Here is a 27979-nt window from a genome sequence, read left to right as displayed (position 1 = left end):
AGTGGTTATATAAATGGCATTAATCTGTACAATACTGCAGCACAATTAATTCTTCTAGTGTTCCAGCTGAACAACTTTATTGATTTACTTTCCATGAGCTCACAGGATTTTCCCATTCACTATCATCCTGACTGTTATTCAAACATCCATGTAAATATTATTTCCTCATTCAGCCTGACCTCAGCTCCCTCCTCGGCTGCGTCTGTCCTGCGCCCGAGCCTCCAGTGCATGAGGATCCAGCGCAGCTTCATGTAGACAATGATGGCATTCTGCCGGAACAGGCGCACTTCCTGTTGCAGTAGAGCTCTTTCCTGTGGCCATGCGGGCTCGTGCGTCTGCAGACCCTGCAGCTCCAGACCTCGACGTGCCTCCAGATGTCTCAACTCCTCCTCCTATAGGGACAGAGAGGATGAGAGGTAAAGGGTAAAAAGGTGATGAGGGCGATGAGATAAAATGTGTAGAAACTTATTCAACATGATTCAGAGGAGCAGAAATGCATTACAAAAAAAGTGCTGAGTAAGCATAAGAAAAACTAAATGACGAGGGATCAGGGAGAGATAATATGCCACTGCTGGAAACTGCTCTTTCCTGTTCATTAGTATTTAGGTATGTGGGGCTGTTTCTAGATCCGTGTAAAACAGTAACTTCTATCACAATTTTGTGGTGATTATGTTTGCTACATTCCTCTAAAATTACATTTGGATTTTAACTTTTTAAAAGCTTAATTGTTCATACACATTAGAATATTAATTAGTCTATAAGTCTCTAGACAGAAGAAATATTTCTGAAGAAGAAGAAATAAAAATCACAAGGATCTGTTTTTTGACAGATTTATCTTTATTTATTTATTTATTTATTTATTTATTTATTTATTTATTAATTACCCGAGATCCACCATCATCAGTTCATCTTATTACAGAGTTATTGTTTAACTTTTAATTTGAACCCCATTTTAAACAAACAGTTAAGTTAAACTCCAAAATGGCTCACTACTTAGGCCAAAACAAAAACAAAATGGCATTGTAAGAAAGTTTTTCTCAAAATATACATGTACCTACAAGAAAATGCTTGATATTAGTACAGCAGGCTAAAAAAATTAATTCATAAATATAGTGTTAAAATCTAAATAACTTTATTAATATAAATACAGTGTTTTATATATATATATATATATATATATATATATATATATATATATATATATATATATATATACACACACACATATATATATATATATATGTGCAGTAAACTGGATCACAGTTAAATACTCTAAATACACACATATTACAGTTTTTTTAAGCCCTATTTACTTTCGGACTCTGCTGTGTACAATATATATATATATATATATATATATATATATATATATATATATATATATATATATATATATATATATATACAGTATGTATGTATGTATATTTCTTTACATTCTTTATGCAAAAGTATAGAGTATAGAGTACAGAGTGTAGTTTACTGACATTTAATCAGGCTTTATTCTGATAATCCAGAAAATCCAAAAAGAAATGTGGTAAACCTTTACATTATCTTGTGCTACTCTGCCATGGCTTTAAAAGTCATTTGCTAATGAAAGTTTTCAGTGAATATGCTAAAAAAAAAAAAAAAGAAAGCTGGTGAGATTGTTATGTAAGGAATAAAACATGACGGGGCATGCTGTTGTAGGACAATAATCAACAACAAAGTGGTGTGATGCATCGCAAAGTTGATTAATTCCCTATAACAGCACATCTTGAAGTGTTTCATTCCTCTTAAAACCCAACAATTTGCCAACTATTACATTTTTTTTTATTATTTAAAGATTGACAAGTTGTTTTTTATCCTTCAATAGTTATATTTAATATTGTGGACCAATTCATCAAACACACTGGTTCCTGTTATCACTTGTTATCACTTGTTCCCTCATCAGCCTCTTTTGATTTCTCTCTTGAATACAACAAGCTTAACATGTTACTTGAGACTTGTGTTGGAAAACTTATAGCTTTACCTCTGACCTCTGACCCTGACAAAGTGCTGAGAAACATAACTTGTAAACAGATCAAAAGTATTTTTAATAAATAAAAGACTGTAACTGCTGACAAATTGCTGTGTATAAGAGGAATAAAACACTTCAGAGCATGCTGTTATAGGAAAACAATCAACCTCGGGGTGGTAATTGCATCTCACCACCCTGCCGTTCATTATTTCCTACAACACGATGCCCCGTCATGTTTTATTCCACAAATATCACTGATCTTTAAACACACTGGAAGAAAAAACAGGGGCAAAATGACTGATGTAATATTCAGTGCAGGATGCAGTAACACACTACAAATAAAGTCTGATCTAATATTCAGCATGGTAAAACATTGCCACTAGGTCTAATCTAATATTCAGTTTGGCGTATTGTAAAAGATCAGCTTGTAAAATGTGGCATGTAAATTATTTAAATCCTGTAAGATTTGTATAGCAAAAATGTAGAGAAACATTTGAGGATGTCTAAAATCATTTTCCGTTGAAAATAGTTCTGAACATGAACATTTTCAACACCTTATATACAGCATCATCAATAAGGCTATGGGCTGTAATAAAATATTTTTGAGTAGGAAAAAGATAATCTGAAGATTATGCTTGGAATGCTGTATTTTCATTATTTTGCATTTATTATTGATATCCGCATATATGTTATTAAGAACTTTACAATAAGTTTGGTGTTGAATTTTTTATACACTGTGCTTTATCGAAAATGACACGCGCAGAAAAAAGGCCTTCAGCTGAACAAAAAGCTGTTGTAGTGACCTTCTGATGGATGATTTATCACGACCCATGCAGACAGTGGCTCCTACCTGAGTGATGGAGGATGGTAGGTTGTCCCTCTCTTCCTGTCCTGCTCTCATCCTCCTCTCGAGATCCAGACAGAACGGTGCCTCCCTGGCAGGAGTGCCCACTTCAGACAAGCTCGGCTCCCGGAGCTGAACGTCATCGCAACACAGAACACAAGCTCTCAGCCCAGTTTTGAGAATACCACTATGATTACCCTGCCTTTACGTCATCCATATACAAAGATAGAGCAAATATGATTACAATAATGCTTTAAGTAATTTCACTGCTATTATAATTGATATATAGTCTATATCTCTGACTGTACAAGGCATATTTTTTCGGTTCTCCTCCTGAATTTAAATATGAGGGAGCGCAGTTAGTGGCCTGGTTCTTAGCGGTGGCTCTGTAGGGAGTTGGTGTCCTAATAACACTCTCCCAGCATCCTCAGTGTCAGATACACTGACAGAAATGCAGAACCACCAATTTGATACACCAGTCAGCTCCTAGAGCCATGAAACAAGCTTTGATTTTGTCTGCCATAAATGCGGTAATACCAGCACCCAGGCTAGCACAGATGGCGTAAATTGTGTGTGACCATTCTAGAGGACATCTAAATGTGTAGATGTTGTGGCCTCGTTAAGACTTAGCTTTTTATTCAAGCATTTTCTTCTAAAAGTGACCTTGTTACTGTGAATGCCAGTGAAATTTCTACGAAATTGCAGAAGCACTTCATGGAACAAACCAGCAGCAGCTCGTTAACATAAACTTATGGTAATTATAATATACCTTCAAAAAATGAAGTCAAGGAAAAACTATCACACTTGATTTATCTATTTATTTATATAGGCTACTATTTAGTGCATTTTTAGAGTAACTCCATAATAGGCAGTTGAGATTCTCCAACATACAGTCTAGCAGCTCAAAGTTTTAGATGTACCTTTGTTCACCTGTGTTCAATATACAGAACAGCTCATATCATTAACCAGGGTTGCCAGGTTTCAGCAAAATTTCCAGCCCAACTACATCAAAACACACAAAAGACCTGAGAATAGCTTCAAATATTCAGACACTGGAAAAGAGAAGCACTTTTCCCCCCTTTTTCTCCACCATTGTGTGGAAAACGAAGTCACTGTGGTGCACACGCATTTCTGATGTACAGACATCATACAGTCCATAATCTCCCTTTCCTTCTTTGCATATCTTTGTAATATAAATTACAATAGAAATGGTTCTGTACATCATAGACATACTATGCAATTACATTTTGCCTTTGATTGCAGAAATTTATTAGATTTATTTCCAAAACAAGATCTTGGAGGCCACGGAGTATTTTTAAATTACACCAAAATGGTGGAAAAAAACAACAAAACGCTACCCTGGCAACCCTGGCAGTAACTGTCCTGTCCTCTGCTGCTCTTCTGAGCATGGGGCAGCGTGGTTCTTTCCCTAATGGGCCTCTATTAGCACTTGTTGCAGTTCCCAATTTTGACCACTAGGTGCAATAATAACTCTAAATGGGGCAGTGATTACACTGAGCCATGATTGAGCAACATCTAGAAGTGAGCCAATCAAAGGAACGTCGCCTTAAGTAGCAACAAAGTAGCAAGAGTTTTTTTAAATCATCGGTCAATTAGTATTTCAACAGAATTTAAAATGTATGAAGATATAAATATTTATAAAGATTATCATTTGTTGAATGGCTGATATACATATATATATGGACGAGCCGTCACTGAAACAAGCACAGATTCACCACACAAAGGCTTCATGCTAATATTAACCTGCTAATCCCAGCATTCACAAGACATGTACAGGAAGTACAGGAGAAATGTGTTACACGCTAGCCCAGAGAGCCTGAGGTAAATGAGTGGTGAATGAGTAATGAGAAATCAAAGCGAACTGAAATAAAGAGCAGGGGCTGTGAGTTGCATGATCTTCGCAAACAGAAAGGTGCGCTATGGGCAATGGCGTGAGATCACGTGACCACCAGTGTCATTCATCCATACTGTATAAAATGCTTAGATGTTTAATTCACCGCAATTGCTTTGGAAGTTAAAAAAAAAACATAATATGCACAATACAAATGCACAGCTACAGTTCTTTGTGGGGAATTTTTCCCTACACACTTTTCACTCAGGCATTTCTTAAACATAGATTTTTAAGTGTATAAGTAATTAGTCATGACAAAGATAATTTAAGACATTTAGAGTATAAACCTTTACCCCTTTTTTATTGCATATATTGCTTGCCTTCTCTTTAACTGTCTATAAAGAGATATTAAAGAATGGGTATTGGAGTAGAATTAAAGGAAAAATCCACCCTGAATGACTTGCATATTAATCTTTGTAATTATCATGATGTCAAAGATTTATTTTGTAATGAATCTGAGCTTTTTAGGTTCACTGACATGTTGACTGACATGTTTTCACTTTGAATAACAGTTTTCTACATTACCCATAATGCCTTTCAACTACACGCTGATAGTGGTGCTATTGGGATTTATCCCTTGCTTCATCTCTACCTAAAGAGAGTGATGCAGCATTGCGTTAGTCCTATAGTCTGTCTACCTCTTACACCTGCTCATCTGTACACTCTGCTCAAACAGATCAGCTTTCAAACGCTTCAGCTCATCCATCAACGTGATCATGCTTGTCATCTCGTAGATTGCTAACTAGCTGAGCTGAGTATCTGAGGTAACGCAACTGTTTCTTATAGCTGCACTGCATTCTGCGTGCTCGGAGTCCAGTGTTTGCTGTCTCCACTACTTCTATGTTGGATTTCTCATAATATGACACTGAATGGTGCTGGAAAGAGGTAAGTGAGAAAAGACCATCTTGCTCTTTTGTTTTAGAAGCTAACAGCGAAACCTGACTTTTATTCCTTATGTGAGATTGTTAAATTTTTTTACTCCTGTTAAACGCTATTGTAACTGCACTAGCAACGTCTCTGTAACATCAGAGTCACAGAATCAGAGTTGATATTCCTTCTCACAGAAATAAAGAAATAAAGAATACAGCACCAACCAACAAATTAGGTCCAGAATTGCTAAAGACATCACAAATAGTTCAATATAAAAATATGTAATGTATTTCAGGGTGGAGTTTTGCTATAAATCTAAAGAAGAGGGCATGCAGCATTCACTCGGATTTTAGTAGTCTAATCACAAAACAATATTCTGGAGAAATCTTCATGTTTGAGAAGTAGTCTCAGAAGCTCCTATTTTCCTCATCGGTGATGTATAGGACTTATTTTAACTATTAGTTTTTTTAAAAGTGAAACATTAATAAAAGTCATCAGCGCTTTCTGAAGCCCAGGAGGGAGATGGACGAGGCACTGACCTCGGCTCTGACACTGTGGGGCCTGCCGTATCTACTGAGCGCAGGCGCCTCCGGGCCATTCCGCCGGCCTAGGGACCACTCGAACTCCTGCCTCCGGCCGGACTGTGAGTGAGGGAGGGAGGAGAGGGAGGAAAGGGAGGAGGAGAGGACGGGTGGACAGGGGTGGTGGGGTCAGGAGTGAGGCGGTTGAGAGTGGAGAGGGAGGTAACGAGGGGAAGGAGGTGCATGGAGTTGATTGGTGAACGACAACAAACGGAAAATTCACACGATAAGACACTGAATTAAAAATAATAGTACAAAAATGAGTACTGCTTAAAATATAAAAAAAAGACAAATGACTGACAAGCACAATAAAGTAAGAGATGATAATGGAACCATGATGGATCAAGACGAAATGCACAGAGATAGAAACAGGCAGAGCGGGCTACAAGACGAAGAAAAGCGCAAAAAGGAAAACCAACTTGAAGATAGTGGCGTAGGAAAGAGACGAGAAGAGGACGAGTATGAAAATGAACAGAATCATGGGCTGAAACATCTGAAGGAAACACAAAGAAAGAAGGAGAGAGAGACAGAGAGATAGAAACAGAGAGAGAGTGAGAGAGAGAGAGAGAGAGAGAGAGAGAGAGAGAGAGAGGGAGAAAGAAGGGGCCGGGAGAAAAAAAGAATGCAAAACACTTGTTATGAAGCGCATGCAATGAGGGATACATGAGCCTAAAAACCAACAACCAAAACTGTGCAGTGAGCGCTACGCTTAGCACTAAAGACATGCACGCACAAGTGTGTGTGTGTGCACTTCAGCCATACTGTAAAAGCAGCATGCACATGAGATGCAGTTCTTAGCCAAAAGTCTTACATATCAAAGATCTTTATCATGTACCACTGAGTTATGTCTGACGTCACAATAATGTACAACATACAGGTCACGGCTTGATGTAATGCCTGTACTGGTGTATGGTAAGTGTGCTATTACAGTGACATAACTACAGTACTTCAGCATAAGACAAAATGTGAAGATATTTAAAATGGACTAACTGCTGTTTTTTAGTGTTTGGGCAAAGGGATCAATTTTGGCCAAACCTACAGCATCAATATAAAAACCACCATATCACATTCGATAAATAATTCTCAGTGACTGAAAAATATAGCTGGGCAGAACTCATCTTAAAGGTTTGTTCAAAACTGGGGCCCAGTAATAAGAAAATAACTTTTAAACATACAGCAACACTTAAGGTTGTTTCCCTGATCTTAATAATTTTCCCCATTTTCAATTTGGTCCCACCCACCAGCCAGCTCTCCCCTATGACACAACAGCTACCATCCACAGACGGTAAAGTCTAACACATGCTTCCTCCAAGACACATGAAGCCAGCCAACCTCATCTTTGCAAACTACATTACAGCAGCACAACACACTTGGAGGAAAGTTCAATCTGCCCTCTTCCACATACATGAGCTCACAGACACCCACGATTGGGTAATGTTGCTGTGATTGAGAGAGCCAGACTATGCCATCCCTTCTACCCAGACAGCATAGGCAGTTTTGCTCTCTAGGCTCCCAGAATGGCTGTGGTATTGTTGGGATTCGAAATTGCAACAGGGTGGCTGCTTTTCCGTTGCACCTCTCGAGGGCCATTCGGTGCTAATTTTGTTTTGTCTGATCTCCAATACTTTATAGTTAGATAAAGATCCTGTCATACTCTTTACTTGTTTGGAAACATCAGCTAAAATGTAACCATCCTAGGGGATAAAACATTTTATCCTCTAGGAAAAACTGCTTTTTATAGTGTCTGTCTTGTTAGGCAAATATGATACTAGCTAGCTAGAAATAGCATAACCGATGGTGACCAAAGTAACTGAAGTTCACATATTAAACGAGTAACATCAGTGCTAGTTCTTTGACATCAGCTTAGTGTGTCACACTTTGAAACTCACAGAATGGGCCTCCGTCCTCGCTCCTGCTTTGCCTTGGCCATTCCCTGTGTCTTATTTGTCACTTTTGTCTCGTTAGTTTATCCTATTCAGTACAATCATTTCCTTGTCCCCTGTTTTTGCGAAGTCTTGCCTACATAGAGTAGTTTTCTAATTCCCCGTTACCCTAGTTTCTGTGGTATCCTGATTACCTGTCTGAACTGTCCTGTCTGCCTGTATTGGTCAAAATAAAGATAGGCACACTGAATTCTAATTGTTTCACTTTAATCTAACTCTCTGTGGTGAGTGACTTCAAATTCCGACCTAGGTTCTGGAGAAACCCTGCATATTTTTTTGCTTTGCACGCAACACATCTTGGCTAATTGGCTAATTAAACAGTGCTTCCTGTGTTGAAATGAATATGTTAGAGCAGCGAAAACACTAACATGCAGGATAGAGGTACTCCAGAAACCACAGAATATATTACCTTAGAGTAACCAATAATGCATTGCTCGTTAAATAGTAGCCGATAACATTAAGTGACAGCTAAACGCTCTTACCCAAGTGAGTTTCCATTTCTGTGCTAGCTTTCAATAGTTGTAGTATTTTGGATGAAATATGCACTCAAGCCCTTGTAATTACTCCTTCTGTCCACTTCTGGACCCTGATCCTGACCCTGACCCAGCAGTTCAACAAACAGCTATGAGTGAGCAAGCAAGGAGAAATGGAAAAGGGCAACTGTGGATGCATGGGTAGATTCAGGTTTGTACAAACATTTATAAGGTGTGGGTGTGACTGTGTGAAGATCGCTTGGGGGGGTTGGGAGGGTCTTTGATCAACTTGGATGGTGTGTGTTTATGTGTATGTTTAATAATGTATAGATTTGTCCCACTGTGGGGGTATAACAGCCTACAAAACCTCAATTTATGACCAAATCATGACTCTTCTTAGTAAATTCATTCTTTTACATATATATACTATAAGGTACATCAGATACTCTGAAATGGAAAGCAACACGCATCTCACTGATGTTTTTCACTGACAATATGTCTGACTGGAAATGTTTGGATGAGTCTGCAAATTAACATTTTTAAATTTCTGAAGTAAAAATAACAAAAACAAAAAAAATGGAAAAGACAAGTGCAAGCTGAAATGCTTTCCACGAGTGAAGCATACTGAAGCAATGAAACTGCACTGTGGGCTGTCAAGCTGTAAATGATTCCCATGCTTAGACATGCCATTGTGTATGTCTAGAAGCAACAATAGTGCCTCAGATTATAACTAATATGAACAAACTGTCATCCAATGAATGAAGCACCCACTCTGTCTTTACCCAATAGTATCAAACTAATATGAACAACGGTTTTGTTTTTGTGGTGGATTTCTCCTTAAGGGATACATGCCAGGCATGATTAGGTGTTGAATTTTGTTTAATATAAAGATGAAGATTTAACCACTTTGCCATTCTCGCTAAGCTTAGAAAGAAGGAAGCAGCAGAAGGTGAGCTTAATCATATCTCAATGTAGCAGTGACAGGAGACGCTGCAAGGCTTGGGAGAAGACAGACTGTGTAAAATATGATCTACCTGAAAGTCTGTCGACAGATCCCTTCCTAGAGTTCCAATAGGCGAGTCACGGGACATGGACGTGACAGTTGACAAAAAGCTGCTCGACTCAGTTAGATTAGGCATTGGCGAAAGATCATCGCTGCGGTCCCTCAGACCTTCGCCCAGGTGGTCCACTTTCTCCATGAAGGCATAAAGCTCTGCCCGGAATGTCCGCATGCGAGCATTGATGGCATCTAGCACCTGAGACTGAGAGTCAGGCTTGGGTTCAGCTGAGTCGCCGTCACCCCTGAAGTCAGAACCCTCCCCCACAGAGTCGGCCCCGGTCACAACAAGACGCCCCTCACAGATCAGACTGTTTGTGTCAGAGATGAGCCTCTCCACTGTCTTTCCTAGCCGCTCAGCTTCCCGTTTAATACCACCAAGCATCTCGCGATCCTCCCGTCTCCGCTTTGTGAGCTCCACCCCTCCAAGCTCTCCCATATCTGACCCCTTCCCAGCGCTCCCAAAACCTGAGGTAGCTGTCTTCTCAAACAGGTCCTCAGAGTCGCTTTCTCCACCCACTGGCCCCTCTCGCTTGGGGTGGAGCAGTAAGAGCCGTCCTGTCTCATCCTCCTCGGCATCCCTGCGGCCAGCATCGCTGTCAGCATCGCTATCACGAGGACTTGCAGAATGAAGGCCCAGGTGTGCAGCCAGGTCGCAGCGTTGCATGTTTGAGATCAGTACACGGTTCTCGTACTGCAGCTTCATCACCTTCCCGCTCAGTTCATTAATCTGCATCCGGGCGGCTTTTAGCTCCTCCTGCAGGGACACTGTGCCACTCATTGGCATGCTTGCACCACTGTTTCCAGGCTTCAGCATGGCCAAAGCACCTCCACCCTCTACCTCCTCGGCCTCACCATCGGAAGGTCCAAATTTGAAGCGATTGAGCTCGGTGGTCAGCTGCTTGTTGCGATCCTCAATCTCGGAAATGGAGCGTCGTAGCAGCTCAGCCTCCTCCTCCACAAACTGCAAGTGGCGTCGCAGCTCAGTGGCAGACTCTGGAGCGTCTGCACCAAATGGAGATGTAGGCACACTGGAGAAAGGTTCACGGCCAAAGCAATCACGCTCATACTGGCAGCGCAGGTCCTCGTTCTCAGCCCTCAAGCCTCGGTTCTCCACTTCAAGCTCCACAATCTTCCGGCCCAAAATATTGGCCTCCTCCTCTACAAGCTTGAGGCGTAGCCGGAGTTCGGCTTCACGTGTGCTGTGCGGCCCGCCACCCGGTGCCTCGGCCAGGGGTAAGGGGCTGTCCACATCCCCGTACACAGACTTGTACTTCTGCAGCTCTTGCTCCAGCTCATCCTTCTCTCGGCCAAGCTTGGCCATCTTCTTACGCATCAGGGCTGATTCTTCTTTAGAGAACTGCAGCTGACATCGCAGGTCGGCACTGTCCTCCTGCACCGGAGAACAAATATCAATGTTCATTCTGAATTGTATTTTTGAATTTACGATCATTTGTTATTATGCTTGATGAATTCCTATCCTATCCTATCACATTTTTGTTTTTTCAAAACTAAAACAAACAAAAAAAAGTAAGCATTGCAATGTGAAAAATTTCGTTTTTTATATTACCACAGAGACCCCCTACTTCTATCCAGATCTGTAAAAACAGATGTTGATGGTGTGTCCTTTATTGTATTAGGAAATAGTATGGTTAGTTTAAGTTAGTTGCCAACACACTGAAAACAAATTTACTCTTTTTAAACCTAAATTTGACCTTGACATGTTTGAGGTTCTATATCAGTATATTAGGAGTGTCAGGAGTGTCAAGGTTTTAGCTAAGGTAAATTCCAGCCCTCATTTGAAGAGGAGATCTAGTGTAGCTTAAATCAACTGGCTGGATAACAGTGAACATGATGTGGGTGCAAATATTGTTTCTGTCAGTCTCTTTATTTTAGTTTTTAGCTGCCAATCGATATTGTACAACTGAAGACTAAACCACTCTGTGAAGTAAAGTAGCAGAGTGTTTCTCATCATTGTTACATCAACTTCCACTGGGAGCTTCAGGATAATTCAAACACTGGTTTAATATTTGATCTTTTTTTTTATAATGCATTTAGATAGGTTGTCAATTACAAACAGCGTTTTTCCAGTACATTCACATACAATGTCTATATGTATATGTATGTGTGTGCATGGTTTAAAAACACAAACCTGAGAAAGAGATTTTTTGTCCTTGAATGTTTCCCGGCTCCCTCTTCTCCTTATTGCCATCTGAAAAAGAATGAGAAAAAACAGATATCAATTCCAGAGCTGCTCTAAATGCCTCTAGTGTTCGGTTATGAATTAAAAAGTATTACACAATACTGCCCAGTAGAATGCATTATCCCATATTATACCACAGCGCTGCTGAATTGTCAATTCTGATTGGTCAGAAGGTGCTGATTAATTGTTTTTACCATAGCAGCTCTGACAGTATTATCAGCTGCAAGGTTTATATTAATGCACTCATTCTTATATGGTATCGTTTCTATAGTAACAACTTACACAGGAACCCAAACGGATTAAAAAATGTGCATAATCATTGATATGGTGAAGCTTGCTGTGAGGGGAAGACTTCAATATCACACATGCCACAACATTAAACATAACTATAATTTTGTTTAAAAAAAAAAAAATTATGCCAGCATGAACTTCCCTTCAGGTCCAAAGTTTCAGACACAGTGCTTTTTGCTTTCATCCCTACAGACCCATAAAGTTACTTTTAGCTGTTATAAACTAGCTGTTTTAAAACACAACATTCAAACAGGTACAGGTAACAAAGGCAATTTCTAATTTATTAAAGAATATCATACTGTACATTTTAACCATTTATAATTAATAGAAAAAAAACGTAGCTTGTCATGTAACAGAGAAAGCATTAAATACAAAGTCCTTTGTCCTGAACTGATAATTCCAAAGAAATGACACTGGAGACTCTTTCCGTAAATGTTAAATAAAAAGCTTCTTACTTATTTTTCTTTGTTAAGTAACAACACATTTTTAAATATGTTTATTATTAGCCTTAGATTATATGGAGTGTCCGCCATACAAGTCCCTGTGAATGAGCTTTTAAAACAGAAACAATAACGTATTAGAATGAGCAAATTAATATAAATCTAATCTGAATTGCAGCCAGAACTACTTTCAGAGCTGCTGTTATAGAAAATTGGTCAGAAGGTATTTCTTACTACCTGTTAGATTTGAGAATTCAGCACAATAACACATAGTAGAGAGAGAGAGAGAGAGAGAGAGAGAGAGAAACAGAGAGAGAAACAGAGAGAAACAGAGAGAGCAATGAGTTTATCTGATTCCTAAGTAACGTCAGTGGTTATTTAAAGTTCTCTGAAGTTCCCTCCTGCACTGGAGCCTTTTTTTGGAAGCCCATCTTGCTGATGCATCTGATCAGAGCTAACTGATGTTTAATGTAAGTCTCGACCCGGCCCTGCTTATTCCGAGTTTAAATAGCATGCTTCTAATGCCTACTGCCTCCTGAGTCATTTATGGCCAGACAAATGGAAAGTGTGTGAAAGAGCAAAGAGTCCAGGGATTACTCATATCAAGGTTTTGGCAGAGAAAGAGAAATCAACGGACAGAGTGGTGGCCCACCTAGATACAGCACCAAAACATCAGAAACACATTAAAGTGATGTCATTTCTTATGTTGCTACACGGTGCTGTGAATATGAGTTCCTGAGTCACGGTACAAGTGTCAGCCGTGTCCTGCTTTATTTTTACAGATTTGACAAGAAATGTTTTACATGTAGAGAAGCTGAACCTCTCCAGCCTGCAAAGTTACTATATGCATGATTTGTGTCTCCAAAATGGAAATAATCCAAAATGGAAATTTTATTTAGTACTGCATCTGCAATTAGTATTTCATTACATTACTACACTGTTATAATTGCATGGCGTATAGTTACTACAATGTTATAATTGCATGGCGTGTAGTTACTACAATGTTATCATTGCATGGCGTATAGTTACTACAATGTTATAATTGCATGGCGTGTAGTTACTACAATGTTATAATTGCATGGCGTGTAGTTACTACAATGTTATCATTGCATGGCGTGTAGTTACAGTGCTATAGTTGTGTGGCCTTTAGTTTTTACAGGGTTATAATTGTGTTACATGTAGTTACTACAGTGTTAGAATTGTGTGACATGTAGTTATTACAATGTTATACTTATGTGATATTTAGTTTCTACCATGTTATAATTGTATAGTGTGTATTTAGTGTTATAGTTGTGTGGCCTGTAGTTTTTACAGGGTTAGAATTGTGTGACATGTAGTTATTACAATGTTATACTTACGTGATATTTAGTTACTACCATGTTATAATTGGATAGTGTGTAGTTACAGTGTTACAGTGTTAGAATTGTGTTACATATAGTTACTAACATGTTATAATTGGATAGTGTGTAGTTACAGTGTAATAGTTGTGTGGCCTGTAGTTTTTACAGTGTTAGAATTGTGTTACATATAGTTACTAACATGTTATAATTGGATAGTGTGTAGTTACAGTGTAATAGTTGTGTGGCCTGTAGTTTTTACAGTGTTAGAATTGTGTGGCCTGTAGATGCAAAGCAAGGTGTTTGTACAGTAATTATACATATTATAGAGTAAACACAGATATCCTGTTCGTTCACTGGCCCCATGTGTCATGTCGTGTTTTTGAGTGCTTTCCTCCATGTTCCATTGATACTGCTTTTCTTACCACCGTTAGTTTTCTCACTAAAAAGCAAAGTGCACTGAGTGGAACAGAGTCAGAAATGGTGTGAATTAGACAGAATGCTGCATACACTACACCCACGTGTCGCTAACGTGTCCAATCCGGTGGGAATTCTATGTGAGAGTGGTCTCTGGCTGTGTTCCAGAATGTGTTGATAATTTTTACTGAATAGATGCCCACATTCATAACCACGTAAAATGATAATTCTCTCTCTCTTCTCTCAAGTGAAGTTCAGAATATTTTCCATTACAGATCTGTTATAAGTCATGACATCTTTAAGTGTAAAAAAAATTGATGGATGTATTTAAATTCCCCAAGTTTGTGTGTGTGCGCGCGTGTGTGTGTGTGTGTTTGTGTGTAGGCAGGTGGCTGCCATGGGAGATTGGAAAGGCTGCATTACAGTGTCTGGGTTGGAGAAGACACACACACACACACAGATATAATGATTTACAGTGGAATGTGGAACCCACACACCTAAACAGAGGAGAATTTAACAAAAAGCTTCCCCAAATGCACACACATTGACAAACGATGTCTAATGTCCCTGATATGGATGTTTTTTCTGTCACAAAAGATTTTCACACACATTTCACACACACTGTTTCCTTCATACGCATGTGCGTTTAGTAACATTAAAACATGGCATTGAACTAGATGTAACTGGGATTTTACCATTTGATTTACACAGCATGTAATATGAAGGTGAATTGAATTGAAGGTGAGAAATATTTTTTTGCTGTGACACAAAAGCAGACCTTTGTTGGTTGCATAAGTATTCACCCCCTCTGATTCAATACCTGGCAGAAGAACCTAATTAAGTCCAGGTTCTAACACTATAATATGCAAAAAAGTTCAAGGGGGATGAATACTTATGCAAGTCATTGTACATTACTGCAGAAAGACAAGAGTACAATAGTTTAAACCACTTCTCTTCACTTTTAGCAGTCACATCCTTGAACAACAGCCTTCTAATGGCAGGCTGTAAATTTGCATAATTCATTCTTTCAGAGATAGGGAAGATTTTGTAGTTATACGATACTAACATGGTGAAAGTTCCTCAAAGTAAATGTGGAAGGCAAAGCATAAGCAAAGCCTTAGGCAAAGCATAAGCGATCAAAATATCATGTTACTGTGTTGGAAATTTTTTTGATAAAGATACATAAAAGAGTTTTGGTAAGACACCTTCTTTTGTAATTTAATAAGTTTGAGAAAGGTGTGTAGATGTACTGGTATCGTGGTGTTGAGTTACCAACAATGTGGTCTCGGATACTGTTTCTATGACTAGTTATGGCACCTCAGTGACAGCTTATAATAATGTGACAGGCTCACAACAGCTCCATTAGAACAGCAGTTTATAAGGCTGTCAACCATCTGCCAGTATGTACATTAAGGGAGATTGAGAATTCATGTATATCTCAATCACAGCTCAGTGAAGAAGGTGTGACTGTGTCTACACTGCTGAGAAGATCAAGATGGAAAAGAGTGTGAGGATGTCTGAGAAAGGGAATCTGCTGAACACAAATCCACAGAAGCTGTTCATTTAGGATGGGATAACCACAGTCTAACTGCTGCCTGCTAATTATGCTGCTTGGTCATGCCCCAAATCATTGCTTCAAAACCTCTACTCTCACCTAAACTCTCCCCCTCAGCACAGTGAAACTTCTCTGGAAAGTTAGATTCTTTTTATCCAGAAGCTAAGACATGAAATATGTCAAAAGTTTCCTTATCAACTCATTTCAAAGCGAATCTGATAAATTGGACCAAAAAAAAAAAAAAAAAAAAGAAATGCCAAGTTATCTGAAGCACCCTCCATCGCAAAGCTCTTCTCTATCACTAGGTTCTTCATCTTATTCCTTCAATCACCACTTCTGACAGACGTAGCAGCCTGATGCTAGCAGGTTTCTAAATCAAACTATCATCTGAGGGCCACCCTGACCAGCTTTACTGATCCTGTGTGCGGTGCCTGGGGAAGATTCTCAATCACTGAACTGTCTGAGGGACCTGCAGACGTCACTACGCAAGACCATAACCAAAGCAGATTAGCAATACTAACTGTTAGATTCTTTTAGAGAAAGATATTTTGAAACTAAAAAACTATTTCAAATGAACACCTTTGCAATGAATCTCTGTGATGCGACAGGCATCTATAGCTGGAAGAGAGTCCAAAAGAGCAAAATTGCACCTGGTCTTTGGGTTGGAAGGAAGGCAGTATTTTCTCCCCTGCCAAACTAAGTGTCACTCGTAAGAGACGTCTGAGTTTGTGTATGCTGAACTGCCTTACTATGATGCATGAGCAGCAGCTTGAAAATATTAGCAGCTTGGGAAGCACCAGAGACTTAGAAATAAAAAAATTCCTCAAGGTTTCTTTGGATAGCTAAGATTTTCAGGCTTCCTCAACGGATACTTTTGATTATTGATAATTTGATAATAATTTGATAATTAACTTTTTTAACAATGTATCTTATATAAGTGTCAGTAAAATATGGTGGTTAAAAAATATCAGAATGCACACTTCAGCCAAACAACCAACCCGTAAGTCTATGTTTTCTGTTCTAATGTGGAAAGTTATTGCGTATGTGTTACCAATATTAGGCAGGAGGTTTGCTGCAGCTATGATAGGCTTAGCGGGGATGATATTATACACAAAAGAGAGACCGTTACACACTCTGCAACTGACGCATACATAAGCCTATTCAATGGTGACACAAAGCACGTCACTCAGCAGCCTCTACACATTCTCTTTCGCACTCACTCTCTCTCGCACTCACTCTCTATATCTCATTCTGAACCAGGATCAATTGATGCTCCATCTGGACTGCACCACGTCTCAGCCATGAATTCTAGATCAGCACTGGTCTTTTCATTCTAAATTCAGGCCTGGGGTTGGATCTTCCGCAGGGAGGCTTTGAAAGGGCGGCAGCAGCACATTTCCCCATTTTTCACCCAAAACTTTTCAATGTGATTAGCGATGAAGGTTCACAAAAGGAGAATTAGCTATTCAAACCCAGTGGAATGTGTTTTCGTCTCATTGGTTTGAATCCCGTTCTCTCAATCCTTCTGCTCCTGTAAGCACTGTTGGGAAAAATGATGTATTTTTTTGTCTTATGCCAGTGGGAACCATGAATGGATACACTGAAAAGCTGCATTCTTCGCAATCTATTCTCACATAATCAGCAAACTAGTAAATTGAAATGTACCAAGATTGTCAAAATGGTATCTTTATTAAAAATATAAAGAGTCTACATGTAGTAATAGCACAATGGTGGAAACAAGTTCAAACCAAACAGATCTATAAACAGAATAAAACACCTGAAGAACTCAGTTAAAACTTCTGTTTGATGGAAAGAAACAAAGACTGGGGTAGAGTTGTGCTTCAGGCCTGGGATGCTACGGGACCAAACAAAAAAGTTGCAGTAGAGGAAGTTTTTTTACTGTCATGTGGGTGGGAGCGGGTGGTAAAGCTTGCAGATGTGCATTAGCATTGGAGTGTATAAGGTGCTCACACAGAGCTGTGCAGCTTATTCATACTTTCATCTTCAGTAACCGCTTTAATGTAGTACTGCTAGGGTCTTGGCGGTTTAAATTCTTTTATTTAGGGTTAAGTTTAAGTTATTTGCATTTGGAGAAACAGAATCACTAAGTTCATTATAAAATATCACAAACAGGCGCAAACAAAAATAATAACTGAGTGGGCAGGATTGCACGAACTTTCAGCGGAAGGGATTGGTCAAGAGTGTCTGCCCATCCTAGAACCTAGGCTCACTATAGGCATGTTTCCAGCACATAAATCATTTTAGAAACTTGGGATCTCTTGGGAGTTTCCACTGCACAACCCAGGAATGATTCTGATTCCTCTTAGGTTAGAGCTTGGTGTACTGAAATTTTCCGATTGGTCAAAAACAAGCACACAGAATGACCGGTCTTCTTACCCAGCATCAGCCTGTCTTTGGATTTTCATACAGAAACACCTGAAATTGCATATTCACTGAGGCAAAACATCATCATTTTGCTCATTTGAAAGACGCAATCCTCCATAGACATAGTCAACTTTAATTTAGACCCTATTTTTAAATCGGCTTACACATTTGTTGCAGGAGTTATCAAGTTTGCACATGTGTGACATGCAGAAACCTTCTGGGCCTCAGTGTATTGCTCTCATTCAGGAAGACGCTGACACTAATTAAAGTTGACTAAACCAAATATCCTCCACTGGCCCAAAACCAATGTGTCTCATGCTCCAATGACCTTCACCTGCAATGATTAACCTGAAAGGCAGCCATGAACTTGGGGAAAAATTGTGATGCTTAGTCTTTACTAGTGGATCGAATAAAGTAAAATGACAGAGAAGGTGTGAATCTCACAGTGACTTCTGTTTGGTATTAAGGTCAGATCAGTGCTTATCTCCTTACAGTATGTCCCACTATCTAAGCCAGACACCTGAGTAAATAAAAAGCCGGAAGCAGATTTATCACACGTATTCATAAGTCTGCCATTTAAAACGTGTGACGCAAATGCTTTCCTATTGTAACTAACCAATTAGAGTGGTTGTGTGATGGAGGGAATCACAACCCAGCTACATTCTGATTTTGTCATTTTGTATGGGCATCTCTCAAAGAAACACAGCTCAAATACTCATATTTACCAAGATCACATAATTACTTCTAATGTCTAATGTCTTAGGATCTAAGGTCGTTAGACTACTACTTAAAAGAGTTCATAGAAAATTGAATTTTTAATAAGAGAGGCACTAGTCTCCTAATCTTTTTGTAAAAATGAACAATCGCAGATAACAGTGGCTTCATGATATTAGTCTCTGATAGCAATACACTATCAGGTTCTATACAAAGATCTCCGAGGCCTGATTAGCCATGCCTGAACACGCTAATCTCCAGAAGCAGAGATCCACTACTCATGGACTGTTTATTACTGTATACTCTGATAAAAGATAGTTATGAAAAAGAAAATGCTTTTTGTAGGGCCCTAAGTAAGGTCCAGAGATCTGAGTCTACCAGCATGAAGTGTATTTATACTAAAACTGGTTACATTCTAACTACACATTTTAAATAAAATTATAAAATAAAATGAAGTCCAGTTACAGTAATGTTCACATCAAACTTCAGAATGGGGAAAAAGAATGTGATCTCAATGACTGACCGTGGCACATTGATTAGAGAGGTTAGAGGACAATGGCCAAACCTGTTTGAGCTGATAGGAAGGCTAACAGAATTAAAATAACCACTCTTTACGTCCGTGGTGAGCTGAAAAGCATCTCAGAACACACAATGTATTAAACACTGAGTCGGATGTGCTACAACATCAGAAGACCATTGGGATCTGAGGCTTCAGTGGGCACAGGCTCACCAAGACTGGACAGCTGAAGACTACAAAAAGACTAAATAACTCTAAAACTTTTTTATCATAACGTACACTTCTTAAGAAGCACCTTAACTTCCTATTCTTACAATAAAGATTTATATTAATTAGTTTTAACTGCTCATGCTGTGCTGCGTCTGAAGTGACCTACTCTTTATTATATACAAACTGCATTATGGTTGCTCAGCATCCCCTCAGCTAGATTATTTAGACACTTACTGCAGTGCGGATATTCCAGACATGATTTATAAAAATCCCCAACTAGTGCACTATTTAATGAACCAAGTGTGACTTTGGGCATAATGGTCTTGTTTGTATAGTCTGGGTCTAAATAAGCTGCTGTCCAGCATTCAGATTTGATAATAAATTGTCAAATTTGGAGTGAGAGCACACCACTGTCTCGCATCACTCATCTTTCTCAGTCTCATCTCTGTTCTCTCTTGTTTCTCATTTTCTTTCCTTTTCTCTTTCTCTGAGGCTCAGGGGCCCACTGCTCTCTCTGAAAGTGCGATTCGTCTGTCTCATCATAGGATAAAGAGACCACACACAAAGAAGGCCTTACTGAGACACAGAACGCCTTTCACCCAAACACAACAAAGCACCCGGCTCACCCTGCATGGGCATGGCATGCCCAAAAATACCACCCTCCCCTCCTCCCACTGTCTTTCTCTCTCTCTTACATTCTCACACTTTTTATTTCTGCATTTTTTTTCTGTTGGCAGTGCGCAGCAAACAGCTGTCCCTCTACACATGGCTCACGAATGTGAAAAGGTTTGGAACACAGTTAGTGGGATTTGGTGCATAGATTTAGATCAGACACTAATGTAAAAATCTCTGGGTCAGTTGTATTTTAATTAAACGCTTAATAGTCTCCTAACTACGCTTTAGTGCCATATTGGAGTATAATTAGATGGTAATACACATAGGATATACTGTATAATCTATACAATAAATTAGTCCCTATTTAAGCATAATGATAATAATAATAATATGGATGTCATATAAAGGCCAAACACTGCTCTGATATATTTCATTACATCTAGGTTCTTTGTTCCAGCTAAACCTTGTAAATATACAGTACAATAGTAGTAGATTAAGCCTTAAAAACCTGGGAATTACAATATTGACATTCAAAGGATCTCACTAGTTTCTTCATTTGCTTTTGTTGATATTTTTCTGGCCCTGAAATTAGCTTTGCCCCTTTCCATTTTCCTTTTAAAAGGAAAAGGAAGTGCCTTATGAGAAGAGATGGAGAGAGGCAAGGGCTTGTCAGTGCTTTCAGGTTGTTTTGCAGAAAAAAGAGGGCTCTAAAATTACAAACTGCTCCTTTAACAGTTAAGGAGAGGCAATTCTGAAATCATGCATCATATGAAAGTGCGTTATGATCACATTATCACAGCCATCCATCATATGAGAACCTATTAACGGGTAATCAATAAAAAAAAACCTAACCCCGGTCATACATGCAGAGAGAGAGAGAGAGAGAGAGAGCTATAAAGAGTGTATTAAGCTCGTTATCACAGCATCAGACAGGAAGTACATTTTATTACGTTTCCTGAGACCAGTCATGATAACAGCTGAAAGACCACTACTTCAGCTTTTTGGATCAGCTAATGCACATCCCTTACCCACAGCTGAAAGATGACAGATTATAGTGAAATAATCAGAACCTTTATTTCCCACCACGTGTTTGCACAAAGACCCGCTATCTCAAATCCACTATTGTTCAATTAAGTGAAGATATCGTTAACACTAACTCTACAATGATATTCAGTGACAAGGGAGTTATGATACACTCTATGAGTTCAAAACCCTGGGCTGCCAGAGAGGCTGCTTTCAGTAACATCCTTAACCCTTAATGGCTCAGCTCTATGCTTAAACCTGATTCTTATTATCCTGAGCCAAGCTACAAATTACAATGAGGGTGACCCCCTAACACAAAAGGATTGAGGGGTTCTGCAAAAAATAACCCAAATAACAAATGACTCCAGACTCCAGTCTGGGAAAAAACCCCAAAAGGACATTTTAAACACCCCACAATGGGCCATACCATTTTTCAAATGTTGATACTGCCTCAGGCTTGACTCCATCATAGTACATAGACATTCACTGCAAAACTCTTTTTGTGAAGTAGCTAACTAACTTAGTCTAGTTATTTAAACTGAACTATGTTGACTGACATGCGAACTAATGCAGTTTGATAAGTACAATGGCATTTAAGGAGGAAAGCAGTCATGACTGGTTGTAATATTAGATAGGAGGACTAAAATCTAATATGTAGCAATAGCAATGAAGGTATTTGGGCTGAACAACACATAATATCACAAGGTCTCGGCAATGACGTAATAGGAATGACAAGAAGCAAGCTAATACGCATACACAAAGGCAGCTCAACAGCTGCATTCATAATTTCTATTTTTCAGAAAAGCTTCAAGTCTGTAATGCTCTACTGGGTTCATGCTGTCTTTCCTCCTCCGAATACAACAACAATAACAAAAAAACACTAAACAGATCTTTCTTCTGTCCTTTTGTGCAATTTCTACTTTGATTGGACAATGTGTGTATAGATTATCTTATTTTACTTTCTCTTCTGAAGGGGCATTTTGGAAAAAAAAAATGATTATATTGCAAATAATCCACCTAGGATTATAGACCCAGCCAGCTATCGGAAGCATCTATATATTTCCTGACTATCTATCAAACAGCCTAGTGCCTTGCTAGCCAGCTAGCAAGATATAGTAAGTGGCATTTACATTTAATGAATAAATGTAAATGCAACATTTAAACCTTTTCCTGCCTGAACAAACAGAACCAACAACACACAGCTCAACAAGAAACAAGTCAGCAAACAACTGCCCAATTACTTATAGTACGCTAAAAGGAGGGCTTTTTTAAGCAGAGTTGAAAAGCACCGGGTCATTAAACACGTAATGTATGGCCTAGCATTCTTACTAGTTTCAAATGAATGCCTAGGCAGTTTATCCACTACACAGCAATAAATTAGTCACGCCGTCTTTCTCTCTTTCTCTCGCTCTTTCTTTCACATGCACCCAAACATGCAATGTCTCCCTCAGTGTTTCTGCCTGGATCACTGTCTCTCTCTCTCTCTCTCTCTCTCTCTCTCTCTCTCTCTCTCTTGTCTGTCACTGATGATTCAACACATGGTGATGCTGTCAGTCACAACAAGACTAAGGAAAGGAAAAGAATGAAGATGAGAAAACCTGTGTGTGAGAATATGACGAGAATATTTATAGAGAGAATATGATGTGAATATTTAGCAAAAACACAGCATCATGATTTTCTTAGCTGTCCGGCCTGTGCATGTTAGTGCACAGCGCATGTCACATGACACCAGCAAAAATGTCCATCCGTCTCGCTTATCCTACATAGGGTTTTGGGGAGCCTGGGGCCTATCCCAGGGGGCTTGGGGCATAAGACAGGGGACACCCTGGACAGGGTACTAACCCATTGCAGAGCACAATTGCACACCCGTTCACTCACTACAGACAATTTTAGAGATACCAATCAGCCTACAGTGCATATCTTTGGACTGGGGAGGAAACCCCAAAGCATGGGGAGAACGCCATGCACACAGGGTGGAGGTAGGAATCAAACCCCCAACCCTGGAGGTATGAGGAAAACCTGCTTACCACTAAGCCACTGTGCCCCGCTCAGCAAAAAATGTCCAATTTCTTATAGCACAGTATAGACACACTCACTCTTAAAGAGTGAAGCTTCCAGGTAGTGGTGTGTTGGAGACAGCATTGATCAATGAACTGTATGGAGACCAGACAGGGAGGCAATAATCTCTACAAAGAAGGGATGAGTGCAGACTCTGAGCTTGGATCATTTACTTGCTGTATAAACTGGAGTGGAAATTCCATGTGAACAGGCTGGAAGAACACAGTAGGCCAAGGGCAAACCACCCTCAGCTTCATACTACTTATTCTTAACAGAAATCCAATTCTGAATGTGAATATACTGCATGAATTTCGTAAAGGTGTAGTAGACTTACATAAATATGTCACCACATAAAGGGCAGTCTGTGGGTCCAGAAGTGCTAATATGAATTCTGCTCTTATATGAATAGTCCCTGACTCTGGGTGATTTTTATTCCCTGGGGTCCCTTTTGGCTCCCTGTCCTTTCTGGGCCCTTGGAACTATCCCCACCTTGCCCCCTTTACAGCACCCCTGTGTATATCTGTGTATATGATACCTTGATGAGTGGATCTAGTGGATCTAACAGATTTGAAAACACACCCTCATGCCTGTTCTTATACATTTACAGATTGGGCAGCGGTACATTAGAAAAGAGGGGTACTATATAGTATATAGATGTACTGAGCACAGGCTCATCAGAGGACTAATAAGCCAAACGAGGGTATGAACCATCTTTATTCACTTCAACTATATTTACTTTCTCAGCCATTCACTCACACTACACTGTTTAAGCAACTGCTGTAATTATTACTACTCTTACTACTACTGCCAATACCTACAATCAGCTATTGTGTAATGTTTTGAAAACCAGAAAAGCAATGAAAAGACATTTTCCCCCTTAAAGTGGTGCATAGATAAGCTTTAGCCTGCCACTTTCAAATGAGATTAATTAGAGAGATCAGATTGGTTTATCATGCAGCTTTCATGCTGAGCATGAGTATGTGGCACTATGTGGCACTATGTGGCGTCTGAGAAAACAGAGGAGGAGAAGCGTTTATTCAATTGCCCCAAATCCCTGAGGCACTTCCTGAGTTTCAAGTGTTTATTAAAATCCCACTGCTACATGAACATTGTAAATTCAAACATTTAAATTAAAAAAAGCTGGATCCATTTTTTCGTAAAAACCAACTGCTTTCTGTGAAGAGAAGTCATTTTTTCAGAGTTGACTCTGATTTCTAGATTATCTTCCAGCTCAAAATTACAGAAATGACAGGGAACCATTTACAATTACACAATAAAAGCTGCATGTAATGTCTTGTTTAAATGCATTATGACCGCAAAGCAATAAGTGAGTGGTATATCACCTGCTTTATAAAAAAAAAAAAAAAAAGCTGGTACATAAATATTCATTCAGCAATTCTAATGCAACAAGCCGTAAAGCTTTTTCAGTGGGAAATACAAGTCTCAAGTTGTTTGTGTCGCCCTGTCGTGTAATTGTATGAAGATAAGCTGTGTGCTGGTGTTGGGAGACGCAAGGATTCCTCTAAGCTCTTAATCTCTGTCTGAGGGATGGCAGGATCACCAGGCTTTGTTTACCATGAACACTCGGTGGTGCAAATATCCGTCCTGATCACACTAGGGACAAATAACAATGGATGCTTTTCTCTAATTTGGGGGCTGTGGTTCTCAAGAGATTTTAGGGAGTGTGTGTGCCCATATATGGGAGTGGCCTTTGTGGCCCAGCTGGTTAATGAGAGGCTTGCCTTTTCCACCCTTTTCCCTCACACGCACACACATAGATCTTTGGGTTAGTGGGGTTCCCATTGTAAGTCAGTAATGAGGGGGCTGGGCATCTAATCCGACAGTCTGAGAGGTTCGGACAGTGGACAGCTGGTACAGGACGCGAGCGTTTCTTTTTGAATATTCAGCACCACCCGCCGATTGGCCTACACTGGCAGTCCATTGTAGCTCAGTGTAACCAGAGTACAAGTTCCTCCAACACTGAAATATCTAAATATCTAAAAATGGTAAAAGTGAGAGTGTTTTAGAGACAACAACAATAATAATAATAATATGCAAAACATTAAAAAAGGCAAAAATAATAATACAAGTAAGCGCAAATATATATGCACCCTATTATACTTTTATTAAGCCTTTTTTCAATAACATATGTGGAGACATTTTTGGCACAACTAGAGGACATTTTAAATAAATGAAAATAAATTGCAATCCTTAAAAAAATTGTCTTCAAAAACTGTTGCCTCTGACTATTTCCTGTTTCCCTGACGTATAAATATGAGGTTGCACACATGGAAAATCCCTTTGTCATCCATCCCCAATAGAGAAAAGCAACAAAGTTTTAATACAAAACAGTATTTTTCTATCTCATTGACATCACCTGTGGTGTGTTATTATATACTCAGTTTCACTCATGAAGGGTGCCTATAAGTCTGAAGTTGTCTGTAAAAAATAGGAGCAAAAACATCAACAACTGACAATTAGGAAAATGCAGCAAATGAAAAAAAAAAATAGATGAGGAATGTCAAAGAAAATGCAATGTCATTTCATAAACTATAAGACTGTAACTGTAACTAATTGTAGTCTAATTCAAGTTCTCCTTCAACAGTAACAACAGGAACAGCCTTTGCGCTTAAATATGAGACATCAGATCATAACTCATAGTCATAATCCAGTTCAATAAACACCATGAATGGATGGCTCTTGTTGTGTTGATTACAGCTCCCTGGTCCAGGTGAATCCTTTCTTTTGCTACCAGGAACTAGTCCAGATGGCAGGCTGCTAACCAGGGCCCTGGGTGACATAATGGGGTTTTAAATGGATATCTCAGAGGAACAGATCTCTCACACCCTCCAACACCATTTTACATAACACTGTAGTGTAGATCGCAGTCTGTGCCAAGAACAAAGACATGTGACACAATCTGACCAGATGTTACGTCTTTACACTGATGGATGAGCAGTGATCCCAAGCTACAGCTTTATCTTTACTGATAGGGGAATAGTCACAAATCTGACCTCGGGTCAGTGTAAAGGAGCGCCTTCCAATCAAAAATGAAGACAGATGGTTGGAGTCAGACCTCCTCAGTGTGGAACAGAGGGAACAGAGCCACTTCGGATCAGTATGTCAGAGCAGCCCAGCCATTTTGGACAACGACTGAGTATGTGAGGCTAATTTGAGCATTCTGGCTTGTTTATTATCCAGTGCAGTCTGACTTCTTGTTTTGTAGCAACTGAATTTCAAAGTGCTAAATGTCAGCTTTAAGTCAAGGGAACAAATGTGAAGCAGGATTGTGTTACAAATAAATTTCTGTTTTAAAACTCCAGTGTGTGGAAGTCATATATTCACCATTGCAGACCGTGCAGTAATATCTATTACATGGGTATTTTCCAGATTACAAGGCTCAAATAAATAAGAAATACATAAGAAGGATGAGGGGGAAAAAGCTGCAAGCTACTGCCAGCAGAACCTACCTTACCTACGCAGGGTACAGAAATATCTTTGAGATCGCATCACTAACTCAGGCGCCTGGGATAATGTTAGGTTGAACAACCATAAAATAAAATTTCTTTTTAAAAAACTACGGGCAGCACATTGAAGCTTTCATTTTTATTGGGCTAGCTAATGAATTTATGATTTGTTTACCCTTGTGGAGTTTAGTGTCTTTCCATGTGCTCTCCATCCATCCATCCATCCAATTCAAAAGTCGATATGATGATCCATTCATCAATCCATCTATGGCCTGAACTGGCCCATCGATCGACACTGTTACATTCCAAAATCAATAGTACACAGTACAGTGACAACTTTCCTGCTTTACTGGTATTGACATTTATTTTGTCCTCTTCCTGACATACAGCCAAATTCATGTGCTATTTTAAAAACAGACTCTCCTGTATCTTATCACCCTAGTGCAAGAACTAATAAAGCAAAGGCACACAGCTGTCCAAGAAAGAACTCTTTGATTACTTATGGCGCCATGATAAGAGGGTTCTTCTGATAAAGGGCTATATACGGCAGATCTTACCCATATCACTGTCCAGTAGTCCCTTTGGAGAAAGAAGCTCAAATTCTCCTGATATTGTACAGGATAAACCTGCATAACAGAGTAACGCTTGCCACACAGTATCTATGCCAACCTCTATAGAGAATGCAGTGATACCAAGCCATTAGAGAATTGGTGGTTACTTCCACTGCAGTGCCCAGATAAAATACTACAGTCCCTCTGAAGGGCCAAGCACTCAGAGGGCACTCTGTTTCAAACTACCAATTGCTTGGCCCTTCAGAGGTGCTATTACTCCTCTGACAACTATCCCTATGCCTGTTCAAGACAACAGGCTTCAGCTGAAAATGCACAGTGACATCTTTACTGCCATTGGCAATATCGAAATATACACTCTCTACATATACACTTTATTAAGAACTCCGGATTAATACTGGGTAGGACTCCAATTTGCTCTCAGAACAGCCTCTATAAGATTCCACACAGTGTTGGAAACTCTGCTTTGAGATTCTTATCCATATTCACATGATTGCATCAC

At 39.3% G+C, this 27979-nt stretch overlaps 1 protein-coding gene across 5 annotated transcripts in view; it reads right to left on the bottom strand.

Annotated features, from left to right (window-relative positions):
- The window catches only part of LOC113533270 (microtubule cross-linking factor 1), a 60782-nt gene that overhangs the window by 16653 nt on the left and 16150 nt on the right, over positions 1-27979 (bottom strand). For 4 of the 5 annotated variants that reach the window (XR_003403405.3, XM_026925299.3, XM_026925302.3 and 1 more), the window contains exons 4-8: positions 11829-11888; positions 9654-11069; positions 6162-6263; positions 2847-2972; positions 180-392 (exon numbers count right to left, since the gene is read on the bottom strand). Coding sequence is in view for 4 of the 5 variants with exons in the window: in XM_026925299.3 (XP_026781100.3) it covers positions 180-392; positions 2847-2972; positions 6162-6263; positions 9654-11069; positions 11829-11888 (1917 nt within the window). In the remaining variant the exon portion in view is untranslated. The remainder of the gene's footprint in view (positions 1-179; positions 393-2846; positions 2973-6161; positions 6264-9653; positions 11070-11828; positions 11889-27979) is intronic. The other variant, XM_026925301.3, reaches the window with a different exon arrangement.

This window comes from Pangasianodon hypophthalmus, chromosome 21, assembly GCF_027358585.1.
Source record: "Pangasianodon hypophthalmus isolate fPanHyp1 chromosome 21, fPanHyp1.pri, whole genome shotgun sequence".
NCBI lineage: Eukaryota > Metazoa > Chordata > Actinopteri > Siluriformes > Pangasiidae > Pangasianodon > Pangasianodon hypophthalmus.
Note: the sequence above shows the minus strand (reverse complement) of the source record. Positions and strands in the feature narration are given on the sequence as shown.